Here is an 18013-nt window from a genome sequence, read left to right on the forward strand (position 1 = left end):
AATGTCAATGGGCGATTCATTTTTCCTCATGATGAAAAGTGCTTTCAAGTACCTTTTTAAAAATTTCAGAACTCACTTTAAAACGTAGCCAATTAGTTTGCAACGATTTGACACGGCCAAACGCACACCAAAATTTGTTAACATGAACATTTCCAAACAATTTCTTTTTACCTCATTTCACAGCATTTTTGTGTTTCAGATCGTATGCAGTCAGATTGGCCTTTGCAATTTTCTGATCATAATATTTTAAATTAGGGATTGTTTTGGTCGGCCAACATCCAAGGGTCGAAGTTCATCTAGATTCAAAACCGGTGGTGGTGTCAAATCGCTAGAGCATAACAAGTTGCAGTTAACCAGCGTAGCTAGTTGTATTGCATATGCTATTTATTTGTATTTTTGACAATGTCACGAGTGCTTATAGTCGGTGCGGGTCTTACGGGCAGTTTATGCGCTTGTCTTCTGCGAAGAGAAATGGCAAATAAAGTAAAAATTGTTGTGTGGGATAAATCGCGGGGAGCAGGTTAGTATTCTTTGCTTGCTAGCAAATTTAGCTTGCGCTAGCTGCCCGGCGGAATTACACAGGCTATACATACAGTGGGCTATCTTTTTACAAATAAAGATAATGTTAGCTATCTGACTTACTTACTGTTTGAAAAGTCTCATGATTCAATCAGTGTAGCTATCTGACTCGAATCGTATTTACCTAGCATAATTAATGTGACAGGAATTAAAATTATATCTTTGTCAAGTTAATGACACTACGTTTGACATTGACATTGCACAACAGTCTGTGAACTTCTATCGATATATATGCTTGGAAATACAGCTAAGTTCTGTTGTGTTGCGTTTTGGTTATTTCAAATGGTTATTTAAATAACCTAAATGTCATCACAAAGCATTATTTAAAATATATTTATTTTAAGAACAATAATTTCTTACGGAGAGTGTCCCTCGAGGACAGAAGTTGGTCCGACATAATACTAGATAAGTAGTTCGCTGGCTTAAAAACTGAAAGGCAACGGCAAAATATACAGGAGAATTTTATGTATGCCTGGAATTTAAACAACCCTTCCCAAGGGAAAATATATTTCACAGAAAACAGATTAACTTCTGAGTTTTAATTTTAACAATAAAATAAACACGCACAGATATGTAGGTAAGTGAGATGCACATATGACATGAGTTGCAAAAGACAATCAGATATGTTCCGTGAAAGGAAAAACAAACAAACAAACTGGGAGATTGCCTGCTTTGCTTGAGTGTGAAATAGCCACTCTGTGCTGCAGGGGGAAGAATGTCCACGAGCAGGAGCCCCAGCAACGCTGCGTGCACAGCAGATCTTGGTGCACAGTACATAAGTGCTACGCCGTTCTACGCCCAAATACATCAAAGGTACTCCGTCACTGTGTATAGAAAATTCTTGAAGTATTATGGATAGTACACTTGCCATTCAATTGACAAGGTCTACGTACTTAAGGTCACAGCCATAATTGAATGGTTATTTAAATAGGCTGCTCATTCCATTAATCCAATATATCCAGATATTAGATCACTACATTGATTGGCGATGTGCCATACTCATTATTTTCTTGATGAAATCTTGAAACTGCGCAAAACATCACAGAGTCACTATTTTGTGTAATTGAATCAATCACTATGTTATAGAAATCTGAAGTAGGTCTATAAGAATGAAGAATACGTATTACCACTGCTCAGTCAGTACCTTCAATGCAAACTGTTAATCTTTGTAAAGCTTTGTGCTGTCCATTTCTGTGTCAAAATGTATAATTTACTATGATCTTTTGATGTTGTGGTGATACCATTGGTTGTCCATAAAAGTTTTTCAAACTGATATTTGCATCTGAGAACAAGGAAGTTTGTGGTCTTATCTAAACAATGTTGCCTGCTCAAAACAGAAAAAAACATCAGGATTTTATGTGCTAGGTTTAAGTTGGTTTAAGATTTAACAAATCATGAAGGCATGCATTTGGGAACTGTCTTTCTATTGTATTTATAATGTAGGAAATATACACCCTCCCATTCATTATTATCCTTCCTGTGTCTCAAAAGGTCAAAAGTTGACCCAGGTGGCTGAATGTTGAAGTGTCCACCCCACAGACCACAGACATGTCCTTAATGTACTTGTCTGTAATCTTTATCTTTATTTTTAGACTTCATTACAGAACATTATAGGCAGGTTGTTGCTGGAATGACCATTTTGAACTCTCTCACTCTTTAAAGTATAAAATGATAAATATTTTTAAACTCCTGCACCATGCAACCTTTGTAAAGGAAACTCCTGCTTACGCAAGACATTTATCCGGCCTAAGTTTTTAATCACTGAAATATGTTCTCATTTTGCCTGGAAGTGGTAATTTTGCACTCCTAAGTTTACATGTTTCCTGTAGGTTTTCAGTTACCACCTTAACAAGACCAGGTTAAAACCTAGCATATGGCTGGACCTAACATATGTGCCCAGCCGACAAATGGTGTAACTTCATAACTCGCCCGACCAATGGTGTAACTTCATCAGTCAGTCAGTCAGTCACTCACAGACATTCACGTTTGTAGAGCTGGCCCTGCTGTTGCGGTCCAGCCAAAAATGGTAATGCTTCTGTGAAGCCTGCAGGTGGTGCTAAAATTGGTACATCATGCCCCATTTTAGTCATGAAAATGCATCCTTCCATCAATACCAGAAAATGGTGTGTATAAGTAGCATCTGATGAAAGTGTCTGTTATACAAGTGAATTTAATAAAAGTTCTAATGAGTATATTTTACTCTCATGATTTCAGTCTCGAAGGAGCTCTCTTATTTCACCAAAGCACAAGTTAGGGATGACAGATCACACCATGCAGCTTTTACATCTTTTCATCGGTTATGCAAGTAATATGTTAAATGGGACTTTTCTGTTGCTTTAGCCAGCTCTTTTGTGTGAAACACCAGAATCTGTATCTCTCTCATCCTTCATTCAGGAGAACTGAGGCTTTTCAAAGTGATGGGGATTACCATGCTTTTTTAAATCAGCATTGTCTTTGATTTGCAGCTTCTATGAAGAATTGCTCGCACACAGCATTTTAAAGCCGTTGGTGGCCCCTGTGGAAGGAATGATTATGAAAGAGGACCTACGTGACTTTGTGACTCCGAAGGGTGTCTCGTCCATCGTCAAACATTACTTGAGAGAGTCAGGTAGTACCGCAAACCTTTGATGTCTGAACCAAACACCATTCGCTTTCTTTACATAATTCACCCAAGATGGCATGATGCTGTGGCAATTGTTTTTTGTGTCTGCTTAATATCAAAGATTTCTTGACACATAATGTTATATGTTTTGCTGATTGTATAGATAAAACAGGAAGGTTTTGTTTCTGAATAATCGTATAAATATGTCTTGAAAAGCTTGTTCTGACATTAAATCCGCAGATCATTCTTTTGTATTCTTATTTCCAAGAAAGAATTGTCACATAATTTATATTGTACTAGTTAAGACTTTGCAGAAAAGAAGTTTTGAACACACCCAGGTTGGACATTGAATCTATGAATCTATGACTAAAAACAGATGGGAATAAGTTATTTAGCCAGGATTATTATTATGTCCTGCTTTGTTGCAGAGACCACATATCTCCATCACCATCGTGGCATAATGTTAAACAGTGGAAGTGAGGCATGCTATCTTAGCTCAAACTTCCAGTTTAGACTAAATGCTCAAACATTCCCTTTGTCATAACTGTGTATAGCTCAGGAAGTGGAATGGCGTGAAGAAGCGTGTAAAAGGAAAAACCTACACCTCTCTCACATTTTTATTTAGGAAGTGGACACAGCACGCCCCGGCTATACGTATCATTACGCCCGGTTTTGACACCCTGCCCAGTGATACGCTGTCAGGGCCTTCTTCTGTGTCCCGAGTTCTGTCTCCGCTTTGCGTGACCTTTCTGTCTGCATCTCTTTTCCCTCCTCTCTCTCTCCCGCCGCCCCCCCCCTCGTATCCAAGCAGGAGCCGAGGTGCTGTTTGAGCACCACGTCACCCGCGTCTGCCAGAAGGGGGCGGGCTGGGAGGTGCATCGGCAGGGCGGGGAGGCGGAGACTTTCGACGCCGTGGTCCTCACCATGCCCGTCCCCCAGATCTTGCAGCTACAGGGAGACATGCGCTCCTGTGAGTACCCCCGCCGCGCCTGTCCAAAAACGCCGTCCCAGGAGCCCTCTCTGCCTGTGACCCCGCCCACTGTTGTCCCAGGCCCTATTCCTGTGCACTGCGTCTGGTGCACAGTGATTTTCATAAAGCAGCTTGACATGATAATACCCAGTGGAAGCACTTGGTTAGACATGAGTTCACAAACCTGATTTTTGGTGTTTTTTTTTTTTTCTTGAATCTTCCAGTAAAGTAATCACTTTCTTGAGGTTTGTTTTCAAATACTTATTCACATCATTAACTTCAAGCTAAAGTTACCCATGATGGGTTTTGATTGTAATTGTATTGTAAACAACTTCTGACTTTACAGGGGTTAGCCATAGGTGCCTTTTCAATGTGGATGACCATGACCATTCTGATTGCTGCAAAAGTTTGTTTCCCCGTGTTTTCAAAATGGAAACTTTCATTCGATCTGATAAGAGCTTGCCACGCTGGGAGGAAGCCGTGCATTACGAGCTGTGGCTGCAGTCCTGCTCATAGGCAGCCTCTTCCTGCCCAACAAAACATCCACAGGAGACGAAAAACACGGCCAGCCGACGTTAGTGTGCCAGTAAGACCTTTCAGTCCTTCCCTCGTGTGTTTGAGCATAACAAGCAGCTCTCTTAGACGTTTTCTTTCTGACATCTTCCCTTTGTGGAAAAAACATGGTGGGAGAAGCATCTGTGTTCATTAGTCAGGTGATGAGGGGGACAGCTAGCGTGTTCTGGGCCGCCTCATTCCGGAGTTTTCTACATGGCCTGTTTTGGTCTCCAGCTGTCTAGTTACCATGGACGTCTCGCATCGAGGTCCATGTCGGCGTTCTCTGAACAGTTCTGAATGTAAAGGTAAAAAAAAAAAGACTCTTGGAAATGGCAAAACGTCAGTCCTAAAAGACAAGTGTGGAAATTGGAGTGCGGGCCCTGGGGCCCCTGGGATGTGTGGGGTTTCTGGGAAAACCTTGATTAATGCAGAGCGGGAGCCGGTCGGTGCAGAAACGGCACGTCCGAAACGGGGTGAGGAGTCGAAAACGGAGCGAGGCGGCTGAGAACGGCGTGAGGGGGTGGTGGTGGGGGGACCTCATTCGCTATTGCTCCTGGCATCGGGACGTCCCGCTTTGATAAATGCAGCAACAACATCGCACTGTGCAGGCAGGCCTGCTGACACGGGCCTGGTCCGGTCTAAAAAGGCGTCCTTCACCCCCATACAGGACGGTGAAGGACGCCAGGAGTCTGATCAAACTGGAGAGAGAGCATAGAAACCCCCCATTGTGTATGCAGAGATGCTGGATTCAGGACAGTGTGTGAGAGATACTGAATCTCTGGCGCACGGGGAAGCCTGCTTATGTGCGGTCCAGGGCTGACGGGAACGAATCCAAAACAATCAAGATCTTGATTGGTGGAAATGTCAGCTTTGGCTCGAGACGGTTCATCACAATTGGTACGTAACGAAAGACGACGGGGTTTTGGGTGGCTGTTCATGAAGAAATGCGAGGAACATTTCGATGGTTTAGCCCGATGCCACGGATGTGCGGTATCGTCCAAAGCTGGACCCGAACTTAGTCGTGTGTTTGTGGCGCCTTACGAGACTTGGAACCAGTTCTGCTTTGGCATTGTCTCACTGTACGAAACTCTATCCATATCAATGATTTGTTCCGCCAAGACAGGCTGTAGTAATTATGTAGATTTGTGTGCATTTCTTTCGCTTTCCCCATTCCTTTTGGTGTTTATAATTGTGCGCAGTTTCACTGAAGTCCTTTCGGTTACAGCGTGAGCAACACTCTTGCTGTACCGCCCCATTTAGTTTCTCCAACAAACATCAGCTTTCGCGTGTTCTGTTTAACCCCGTGAGGAGGTGGTTGCTGTGGGTGTTTTTCTACCAGCGGTGCTGGTACTGGTCACAGAGGCTTTTATGCGGAGGATGTATTACTGTGGGGCATATCGGCACAGACACTGCAATTAAATTTATCAACCTGTTGGCAAAGCTTCCGTCCCAGCACTTAGGCGGCGGGGAATTCGTCTTCATTTTTGACCTCGGATGAGGCCTTGTTATCCTCTGCGCAGTCCAAACTCACCTTCTGCGCTGCGAGGGAGCCAATTGGTTGCCCCAGGAGATTCCTGGCGAGATACGTTTAGGAACCTGAAGAAAGACAGTCGGCCCCTGCGCACGATCGTGGCGAAACGCCGGAATCCGGGCAGGAACCGTGCTGATTGCGGCCAGCTGCCCCGAAACACAGCGCAGCGCGTGATTGGCTCCTGCAGTCCTGGGGAGGAGGGGTTTCAGTCGGCGGGACCTCTGACCCTCCGTGCACCAGCTGAACTGTTTTGGTCGGCCGTTCGCAGCCTACTTGTGTCAGCTGCGCAGAAAGCGGGCTCCGGCAGCAGAATTGACTGCGCGGTCCGCCTGTTCCTCTGCGCAGTGTAAACAAGCAGCATCGGACGGCATGTGCTTTGGAGGAGGGCGCCTGCTTGTTTGCATTCTCATGACCTGACACAGGACATTGCAGCATCGAGACGGGCCCAGGAATAATCACAAAATGTACAAAATGTTTTTAGAAAAAGACATGATGCATACATACTACAACGCCTAATGCAGCCATTAGCATTCATATTCGTTACATTTGGATACAAAGCTTTATTCGTTTTTTGGGAGATTTTGTTTTTGTGATTTGTTTTGGTATCGGTGGATCATTGCCCGTGTTAACGTCCTGGGGGAGTACGTGTGTGAGCATGCGTGATTCCATAACACCTGTACAGTCGCTTGTTGCATTACCTGCTGACAGTACATTGTATGGCAGTGCCTGAGGATATGCCTCACCATTGGCATTGACATTTCTATAAAATTCATATTACTTTATTGTCCGGTATATTTAATATATGCACTCCCAATGTAAACACTTCTGCTATAATGGCAAAAGAAGCCCAGCAGTGCTGTCTTTTCCACTGTAGGGTGTAGTTCTGATTAATTAGAGCTGTCAGCAGAATTCATTTTCTTTTTGCATGAGTGTAGGTAACTGTGTAATTCTGACTGCCACTGAATACTACTGAGATTAATTTCTCATTGTAGTATACTTCATTTTATTTCATTGAAAGCACTACCCTGAAGGATATTCAATGAATAGTGATTTGGTAGCACATGCAGGTTATAGTCCCTTTTCCTGGGTATGTTTAACCAGATATTTTATTTCCAGATACACATGTCCTATTTTAATATTTTGATGGCTTTTTCAGGTTTTGGTTACACAGATGAATAAGGTAAATACATATTGGTAAATGCAAGTGTAAACTGAACAGTAGGAGCAGGATGAAAATCGTTGGTATTATTAATATGGTAACCATAGGGATAAATAGCATTTGACCCTGGAAGTGTCCAACACCAAATGGAGTCAAAGAGGAAGTGATGAAAGAGGACTGCAGTGGCAGGGATTGGACAGTGGGTGGCAGCAGCCAGGTGTTAGCCATGACCGGCTGCACATGCAAGAGGATGCAATCTGGAAATAATTTGAACAGAATAAAGCTGCAAAAAAAAAAAAGAACAGCATGCTTCACACTTCCTCTTTTATCTCAGTTCTTCAAAATTCAGGAACAAACACAACAAGCCCCCTCCGTTCTTTTTTCACCACTTCGATTTTACTTATTATTTTTTTGAAGCCAAATGAATCACAAATGAAGAAATTGGTTATTATATGAACATGTGCAGTCACACAAGGTCCTGTCCGGCAATAACTCATTTGTAGTGACGTCCAGTGCTAAATCAGAATTTTTTGTATTAACGCTTCTTACTTGAAAAGATTTAGCCCTTCTGTATTCAAAAAAACAGCATTGCTTCACGATATGTCACACTTCCTGGAATACCCAATATTCTGATGAAAGTTGAGTATGAAAGGTCGTTGCATCAATCTCGACGCACTAAAGGTTATGCAATGTGGTTGCCTAGCTTAGATTGTAATGGGTGGAATTGTTGTGTGTGTTTAAATGGGAACAATTACATTGGTTACCTTGTCCAGTGTAAAGTCATTACAAATATCTTACTATTTAAAGTTACTATACTGTGCAGATGTGCATGCTCTGTACAATTCTGAATTGGTAGTCTGTAATGAGGTCCTGTGCTGGAACCATTCCCTCTATAAATGCACCTGTGGTACAGCTTTATTTGGGTGTGCACTTTCCAAATAGGAGTTGCTGCACTCACATGACAATGCTAAAGTGTCTGGTCCGTACCCCAGAAGTGCCCTGAATCAAGCTTTCTTAGCCCTGTACCCACTTAATGAGCAAGTAAGGTTTATGTGATCTGTTTCTTATGACATATAACATATTTTGGTTTACATTCAAATATTGAAGTAAGTTAATGGCATATTTCAAAATCAATTCAATTGTATTTTTATAGCGCTTTGTACAGAGAACTGTCACAAAGACAATTTCCAGAGTAACTAGGCAAGAAACAGAGCAAAAATAGCAAACAAAGCAAAGCAACTGCATGTACACTGTATCTAATACAGTACAGAGTATGGTGTGCAGTTTCACTGATATGAAGGCTGATGGACATTAGCTTATATATGCCAAGTTATTGCTTTCATTTGATATCTTGTGCCCTACCCCAGTCCGTCTCAGGACCCACATTTTGGGAACCAGTGCCTTATACCCCCACTTGTGACCAGGATGAATTTTATCTGAAGGAGAGGAACTGCTCTAAATGTAGTCATCAGATTTTCATAGATTGGATGTGACCTCCACGAGTAAGTTAAAACATATATTCTGTATATTTTTATTATATAGGGACAATACTATGTTGGTCAAGCCCTAAATGGGTCTGAATCAGCCTGATTCATTGCAGTTATCATTTATTTGCTAGTTCATTCATTTTTTTAAATTCTTAACTAAATTCTTTTTCTTATTATTCCATACTGAGTCTATTGCCAGTTTATACAAATATGTCCTTTGTAGCAAATCATACAAAGTGGCTTACTCAAGAGCACAATAGCTGTGTCAAAACCATGGCCATTAGTCCCAGGGATCCGTGTAAAACATTTATTGTGTTGACCGTGTACATCAAGAATATAGTGCCTTCATATAACCTTCAATTTGCCCAGTAAAGCTTGGCCATTTTATTACTTCATCATACTTTTTCCCAAATCCTAGCAAATTATTTTTGTCCATTTGTGAGAGCTTGCCAAATGGAGTCAGTGTGGATGTCTCATTTCTCTGAAGAGCATTTTTTTTAAAAAGAAATATAATTCTGGCCAAGTCTTCAGAACTCACTTGAAAGGGCCTCCGTTGGGAACTGGCTGTTTTTCCAAGCACTGTAAATGTCCAGCTCTTTGTAGTATGGCATAACTCTTACAAGAATCAACTTTGTTTTGTTTTATTAAGAAAGGACATCTTGTAGACCTGCACACAGTAATGATTTTGATGAACTATTAAGCATGATCATTTTTTACATCCTTGTTTTTCTTCCTTTCCTTCAGAGTCAGAATACCTAATTATGCTAAGTGAGCTGGGCCCATGCACGCTGTAGCTTCTTTTAATTCGGGAAACTGCAGAGAGACATGCAGCCAGCCGCCTGCAGTTATTCCTGTGCAATTCTTGCAGCCGGGGACTGCAGTATGAAATCGGCGTCTGCAGATTGCAGGTGCCCTGTAAACCAGAGGGGGCGCTCTCGAGCAACTGGGGGGCAGGGTGTGGGGGGGGGTGCAGGATGTGGTGCCGACCAAAATCCGGCCGTTCCAAATTGGGCAACAGACGAAACGGAAAAAACGCAGTAAAAACGGTCAACATTGTTCCAGAGATTACGAGCAGGGCTCCTGTTGGCCACGCCTTCCCCCGTCACATGATCATGCCGCTGCTGCAGTGCCGTCAGACTGCTAGGATTTCACTCTAACATTAATATCCTGCACAGCAGGCATAACTAGATAGATAATTGACTGCGCTGACGATGGCTGTTTGCTGTGGGGAAAAAAAGACGATAAGGCCATTATAACTGCAGAACAAACCCAGACTGTACAGACCGTTAATGACATTATTATCTGCGCACATCCCTCCCCCCTCCAGACAGATATTTATTTATTTTTTTAATTTACTTTGTGGGATACTGGAGGTGCATTAGGCATTACAGAGAGACAGGAGACTCGTGCTGCTCTGTGCAAACCTGCAGCATCTGATATGGGATTGTGGCTGCTAAGCATGTATCCTTACTCATTCACCAAGGCCAAACTGAAACCGCCTCTTACTCGTTCACAAAGGCTAAAACCAAACTGGGTCTTACTTATTCACAAAGACTAAACCCATACTGGGTCTTACTCATTCACAAAGACTAAACCCAAACTGGGTTTTACTCATTCACCAAGGCCAAACTGAAACCAGGTCATAATCATTCACGAAAGACTAAACCCAAACTGGATCTTAGCATGACTCCATTGACACAAGGTCTCTGTCTGTATGACTTCATGATTCAAGTGATCATATTGCTTGTTTTGTACCTTATTTTTGGACAATTTGCAGAGAAACATATTAATTTGGCTTAAAATAGCCTAAATGCATAACGTTATCTATGAAAATATATTCTGATAAGAACATAAGAATACCTAGTGATGATAGTAGGCCATTCAGTCCATCTAAGCTCATCATTTAGCTGCAGACAAGAGAGTGTCCAGCATTGTGTCAAGCTTGGACCCAAACACCTGGATTCAGATGTATTCAGGGGCTTGGGTTCAGTGCATTATTTAGTATAATTTCATTCTACGACAACTGTATTGTTCTAATGTGCATCAGTTGTATGAATTTTAAAGGCTTTACAGAACAGCTGAGTCATTCACCAAAATTCACAAGCCTCGTCTTAACAATGTAGAACATTGTGATTGGTGTTTATCAATGCTAGGGTCTCTTTCTAGAACTTCCTGTCTCTTTGGAGGACTTTAGGCTTCGTTCCATTGTTCTGAAAAAGCTTGAGCCATGTTCTGTTTCCATCAGTTAGTGTTTATCCCAGTAAATAATAAAATTAGACTTGAAAGCAAATCGGTGATTGTGATATTTCATTAGTTAAATGTAAGTTTGATGTTGCCAAAATCAACAGACGGAGAATATAAAGCTTCTTGAATTTCTATGAAAACATTTTGTGTTGAATAAAGTGTAGAAAATGCCATATTGGTCCATCACTATTTTTGCTTTATTTAAAGGGCAGTTCACACTAAAATAATATAAAGCTATATTTCCACTTACCCTATCTATCCATCCAGATATTTTTGCTGAGATTTGACGTGTTTTCTAGATATCCTCTGATATCCTCGATACAATGGCCCTCACTGGTGCCAACGTTTGTGGCACTCTAAGTGCCAAAAATTGGCATTTGTCAATAACAACATTGTTTTAACAATGTTGACACTGTAGCCCTGAATACTGGGGTGGTTTGGTTGAGACTTTGCATGGAAAATATGCAGTTGGTGTACTTCGATAGAAAGTTGTTTTCAATGAAACCATGCGCAACAAGGTCTGTGGATGCTTGTGAGTAACCATGTCATTATGTTTGGAAAGAGACACTGTTCTTGAGTTTTTTCGATGTAAATTTCTGGTGCTTTGAGCAGCACAAATGTTGGCATTACTGAGATCATTGTATCAGGGTGAGTTGCAGCAGATACTGTATCTAGAAAACTTGTCAACTAATACGCACTGATCTCACCAGTACTATCTTAATGGATAGATAGCACTCTGGGTAAGTAGCTGTATTTTGTTTTTAGTTTTGGTGAACTTCCTGGTGCCATTTTCACCTCTGGTCTTATATCTGCAATATGTCCTTGCATATGGTGGTGGTTATAGGACAGTGGTTGGGGGTCATTTGCTGCTGAGAACCCTTTCAATTTCACCAAAGATCCAACACATGATGAAAGAGAGTAAGATGATATTTCTAGACTTGAGAACTGACAAGACAGTAAAAAGAGGCAGATGCCACAGGACGCAATAGTCCGTCTTCGCTTCAAACTGACCATCTGAAGGCCCGTGTCTTCAGGACTCATTTCGACACTTCTGTTTCTACTGGGATTGCCAACACTTCTATTTAAAGTCGCAATTCTGCAAACACATTTCATCTGCCATTCATGCAAATGGGATTTGAAGAAGCGGAGTGCCGAGATTGGCGTGGGCTGAGAAAATGATTGTGGAAATCAGAATAAAGCCCCTCAAAGGCATCGCTCCGCGATGGGGAAATTAGAAGGAAATAAGGGGGTTTGTATCGTTTGCAAAAGATGAATGAGCTCAGTAGGAGCTGCGAGGCTGTGACATTCCTGCTGTAAATTAGCCTCGTCCTCGGGCGGATTTTTCCCCTGTTATATGTTGCTGAACAGCTTGGGCCGGTAGTTTGACTGGGCTCTTGGAGTTGGTGTTTGAGGGCGAGGTGTCTTTTTTAAATTAAAAAAAGTTTTAAAAGATTTGTACAGCAGTACAGCTGGTGGCAGTGCCATAACCTTAAGACAGGCTTTGTAGCCAGTTGCCTGACAGATTATTTTTTAGTTCTTGGAATGAAATAGCCAGCTGAATATTTGGAGCTTGGATGTTTTTCATCATATTGCAAAATTTGCTTCTTTTTTTTAATTTATTTTTTTTACTGAAACTCTGGCCAAATGTCTTTCATTGACAAGCGCAGCTAGCCTCCAAAATTAACAAGAGAATCAAGAATGTTCGGTTTTGCAAGAACTGGCAAAACCTCGCAAACCCCATCTATGAAACGCCAGTGGAGGCAGAGGGTATTCAGGGTTCAGTGGGTCTGCTGTGGTCAACACTTTGTGTGCCTCTCTCCTCACAGTGACATCTGCTGGTTGGGGGTGGCCATTGTTTCAAATCACAGTCCGCTTTCCCCTCTCCTTCACCTCTTTTGTATCAATTCATTGGGAAGTGTCCGTGTTAAATTTTAACCCCTGAATTGGAAAAAATAAATTACATAAGGCTCTGCTTGCCAAGTTTGCTAGGACTCAGCTATACTTTGTCGAGTACACAGAAAGCTGCCAGGAGCGCAGTGCTATCTGTGTTCCGACATCAGAGGACGTAATTGCAAACAGGTGGCCAACCTGGTCTTCGAACAATGCAGAAGAGCTGAATATGTGCATTTTAAAATTAGAATCTGATACAAATTCACTTCCAGTTTGGCAGGGCACGGCACATGCATGCAGGGGACCGTTTCTGCTTTTGCAGAGAAAGAAAGAAGAGATCAAAAGAGGAAGCTGACCTTCCGCATTGAGAATATTATCGAAGCTTGTTCCTACAAGAGAAAAAAAGGGCTTTTGTCCAGTCATTTAGGGGCACTGTTCTGCTCTGCCGTTGCACCATGGTGGTTTTAACGAACGTGTTCACTCGCATGTAGTACCTGAGGTTCCGGAAACGCAATCAGCTGCAGTAATCTCATGTCTTTTGTGGTTTTTGAGAATTAGCTTGCTGAAGGTGACTTTGCAGTCCTCCCTTTAGGTATGGAGAGCAGTTGCCTCATGTCAACTAAACATATCATGACCACCATCAAGCCGATCATTAGCTTTCGGATCGAGGGTGAATTCATCGGCATAATGAGGCCTAGATGTTATTTTTAGTGCGGCATACTTTATAATTTTACATATTAACTTTATTAAAAAGGGAAAGTGAAAATATCGGAACTGGTCTTTGAAAGGTTGCTACTTTGCAGTCACTCCCTTCTTCACCAGCTTTATAATCTGTCAAACAAATTAGCCACAGATCCTTGAGATCAAAGAATGCTTATTCCTCGTCCAGATAACGAAGTCCTACTGTTTCAGTGGAGACATTATAAGCTCCATGAGCTGTCAGTCAGAGAATTGGGGCGATTCGGCCGATTATGAGCCCCTGGAAGCACCTTTCCGGTCCTCTGGTAAAAAGAAGAACCGCCTCTATTTTAGAGAGGGTGGTGTGGCCCTGGCCGGTTTACACCTTCGCATCAATCGCGTCCACCCTTAGAGTGCATGAGCATGGCTGCGTGGAGAACTGCCACCCCCCCACCCAAAACGCTTACTTGCCGTTGCCCCCCCCCCCTTGTCCCCTCCATTCTGCTGACATCATCTGTGCGATCGCTGTTATTGTGCAGAATGGCCGCTGTGTTTTTTTTTGTTGAGCAGAGAGAACGCCTTGCTCGCGTATACTCCGGCTGTCCCCTGCTCCCCTCGCTCCTCTCTAATAACAAAGGGCGTGGAAGTGCCGATGTTCCAACACCACTACACCTCCCTGAACATGTTCGACCCAAATTCTGCAGGCGGTTTTTTCTATCCCATCATGTGAGCCACATGCTTTTCTGTTTTTTGGCAAGTTTGGGAAACCACGCTGATATTGGGTAGCCTAATCCCTCATTTTTCATGGAATTACAAACTCATTCTTGGCGGGAACGGTGCCTTGTATTTACCCTTTGGCAATAATCTTGATTGAGGCTGGATATGTAATAAAGAGCTCAATGTTTCGGAATTGCGTTTTAGAGTACGTTTCAAACAGTATCCAGCATCAGGCCTATGTTGTAGCAGTGTGATATCATACTGCAGCCTGCCTGGTTTTAAAATCATAAGACAACAAGACCGCCTTTTCATTCAGAGGCGTTTTTAACAAAACGGCAAACGTCAGACTCGGCCCGCGGTTCCCGTCCGATATGCAGTCGATCCTTTTTTTTTTTTTTTTTCCCCTGTTCCGTCCGGCCCGTCTCTCTTCCCCGGAAAAAAAAAATTGCAACCAGATTCGCTCTCCGAGTCACCGTCTGGGCGAGCGCTTTCAAGTCTGAGGAAACTGGGATGATGTCATCTCTAATTGGGCTTCGGCCCGTCTGGCTGGGGCTGGCGGCGCGCGGCGCGCGGCTCGCTGCAGCCTATCGGAGGTGCCTGTGGGCGCCGCCGCGCTTCGTACGGGCGCGCGCCCCGGGAGCGCCGAGGCGCCGAGCGGCAAGCCGCTGCCGTCCGCGCGACTCTGCCGCCGATCACCGGGGAAGGCCCGGTCTGAAAGGAGAGAGAGGTTTGTCGGTGTTGCGTTACTGCAATCTCGCCGTATCTCCAGGACGGCCATTTTGGCTCATTTTCACAAGGGCGCATTCATTTCTTGTGTTGCTTATTTCCCCAGAAGGAATAATGGCAGCTGTGTAAGAGTGGACAGGGTAAGCATTTGTATGAAGTGCCATATAGAAGAACTAGGAAACACATTTAAAAAGCATTTAATATTAACACTTAGTTATCATTAGTACCACATAGGCAAATACATCTATATATAAATGTTGAAATAATGAACCGAATGTGACTTCATGGCATACCAAATAAGAATGTCACTTATGGATGGTGATACTGCACACTTTATGACATTCTATATTGCATTATGAATGCTTGTGTAGTGCGTATGTAGTTCTCAATTAAGATCCTTCATAATGGATTTAAGCATCCATCCATTGTGGTCATTGTAGCATGACATGCTGGCACACTTTTGGGGGGTCATAAGACTGCATGTCTCTAATTCTCCTTAACGTTGACGGGAATTTCTCAGATAAAAAGTATTTGACAGTTTGATAGCACATATGGTGTGTGCAGCACAGAGCATTACTTTTTCACCCAAAGCACTTTGAATGCTTGTTGCCTTAAGGTTTTCTCTACCTGACACTGCCTGCTTTCAGAAGACGTAGACATTTTGCATTTATGGACCCCTCTACTGTGCCTCCCTCTGGATTATGCAGGAGCGTCCCCTCCTTTAACACTCCATCCTTCTCCATATTCCCTCTGTAGTTTGTGCATTTAGCAGGTACCCCCGACAGTCTGGCAGCGAAGGTCATGCACTGAATATCCTGTCATTCTTATGAATTCTGAATACACACTGATGCCTGCACCCATGCTGCAGGGTGCCTCAGGCACATCTGTTCATAAACTTCTGTCTCTGACTCAGTGTGGCATCCAATCTCGTATGCCAAGTTGACCAGAACACATATTTGCTATCCGTATGAAGGGCCATGAATAAAATGGAACCAAAATTGTCTGCTTCAATTGTGCTTTCATAGTTTTCCTGCAGCTGCACGTTTTCTTTGGAAAAAATTTTTTTCATTTAAATCCATCAGCCTTTGAATGTGAGGGCTGACACATTTTTCTGTACACATCAACCTGTTGCACTCTGCAGACTGGATATTTTTACTGTCCTGTTGAGGGATGTTGGAGGTTTGGCAAGTGTTTCTCAGGACTGCTTATAGTCAAGGTAAAGTTGGAATTGCATATTCTGTCAAAAAAAGTATGAGGACTTGTGAACTTTGACCCCAATCCTTTTTTTTTTTTTTTTTTTTTTTTTACAGTTTAATTCTGGAAGGTTTAGTGAAAGGAGACTGAATCCACGTAATCTCCCTTCCCAGAGTGCAGAGGAAGACTCGCATCTAACGTCTTTGGAAAAATGGCACGATCTGCGGTTGGATTTAGTGTTGAACTGAATGGAAGTGATTTCAGTCTTTCAGAGCAATAAATTGCTCCTGATCAGAAAGGCATTTCACAATAAAAGTTCCTTTCTCCCTATAAAAAGGGACCTTACTAAAGGCAGATCTGTGAAGAAAAGCAGCTTCGTGCCGTATAGATGTGGGTTCCGGCGATTTCGCCCTGGAACCGAAATAGCCCAGAGATGGCCGACGGCTTTGAATGTGAATTTCTGTGCCAATCCGGTCCCTGAGTTGTACATGGCTTTGTCTTGTGTTCCATTCTTTAACTGTAAAAAAAAAAATGGCACTGAAGTGGCACACTTAAAATAGCCTTTTTAGCATGCAAAAATATGCTTCCTCTGACGCAGGCTTTATGTCCCAATGAACCCAGTTAGGCCTGACCCTGCGGTGTCGTATGTTTTAGGAAACACATTTTGACACCTTGTTCCAGTATGTCCTCAGAGCTTCCTGCCCCCCTCCTCCACCCCCCCTCCCCCCTTTCCTCGGCTGTGTGCTGGGGCACCAGGACTCAGGAGCTGTAAGCGCACAGCGAGCTTCGCTCAGGAGCGTCTCTCAGACGCGGGACGCCTGCCCGCCGCGCTCGGAGGCCGCGCCCGCTTCGTCCCTGGAGCCGCGTGCCACCGTCCCGCGCGCCCGAGCTCCCGGACTCTCTGAACGTGCCGTCGGTCGATCCGAGGCCCCTCGTTCGACCGGATTCCACGCAGGCAGAGGCGTCAAACTTCAAACGTGGCCTGCGTCGCCAGCTGAGCTATGCTGCTGCCGCTCAGCCGCTCTAGCGGGGCACGGGAGCGTCGGGACGAGCGCCCCTCTAAAAGCCTCGGCACTCGTTTCCAAAACTGTTCCCAGGCACCCGTCATCGCACCAATTGTCATACGCATTAAGCGCCTCCTTACACAGCGAGCGCACAGTAAGTTCATTCTGTCCCTCCGCGAGTCGCAGAAAGTTCGGAGTGGGTGAGTCTCGGAGGTGTGCCGGAGAGTTTCACGAAGGCGGCGTCAAAATGGAAGCTGGCGTCCCGCGCGCCAGATGCGGCTGGTCGTCCTCCGCCCACTCGCAGCGCGCCGCGATTTCGGCTCGTTTCCGCCTCGTTTCCGCCAGTCTGCTCTCCCTTCTGCCACGCCGCCGCCCCCCCCCCCGCCCCCGCATTTCAAATTACGAAAATATTAAAGTTCAAACGCCGTGAGAAATGTCACCGCGGTAAAAACATCCCATTTTAAAAATAGACCCACGTGATTTAGGGGCCTGAAACGGAGGAAAGGGGGAATCCGTGCGGCGACGTAACAAATACTCTGTGTCGTGGTGAACGCTTGGAATCCAGCGGGTGTTCATTCCAGTCTGCGGGACTCAAGCCGTGACTGCAGCGAGTGTACACCTCCTCTGCCTGCGTGCGTGGGATTCAGGTAAAGACTGGAGCACCAGCTCACTGGTCT

General features: G+C 43.8%; 1 protein-coding gene across 2 annotated transcripts in view; it reads left to right on the plus strand.

The window, feature by feature from the left end:
* The first annotated feature begins 294 nt into the window (after window positions 1-294).
* rnls (renalase, FAD-dependent amine oxidase) overlaps window positions 295-18013 on the plus strand; it is a 34903-nt gene continuing 17184 nt past the window's right edge. Inside the window, exons 1-4 of one of the 2 annotated variants that reach the window (XM_035401422.1) lie at window positions 295-520; window positions 1287-1392; window positions 3045-3187; window positions 3990-4151. In XM_035401422.1, the coding sequence (XP_035257313.1) occupies window positions 403-520; window positions 1287-1392; window positions 3045-3187; window positions 3990-4151 (529 nt within the window). In that variant the 5' untranslated portion in view covers window positions 295-402. The remainder of the gene's footprint in view (window positions 521-1286; window positions 1393-3044; window positions 3188-3989; window positions 4152-18013) is intronic. The other variant, XM_035401431.1, reaches the window with a different exon arrangement.

Source organism: Anguilla anguilla, chromosome 2 (genome assembly GCF_013347855.1).
Source record: "Anguilla anguilla isolate fAngAng1 chromosome 2, fAngAng1.pri, whole genome shotgun sequence".
In the NCBI taxonomy this organism is placed as follows: domain Eukaryota; kingdom Metazoa; phylum Chordata; class Actinopteri; order Anguilliformes; family Anguillidae; genus Anguilla; species Anguilla anguilla.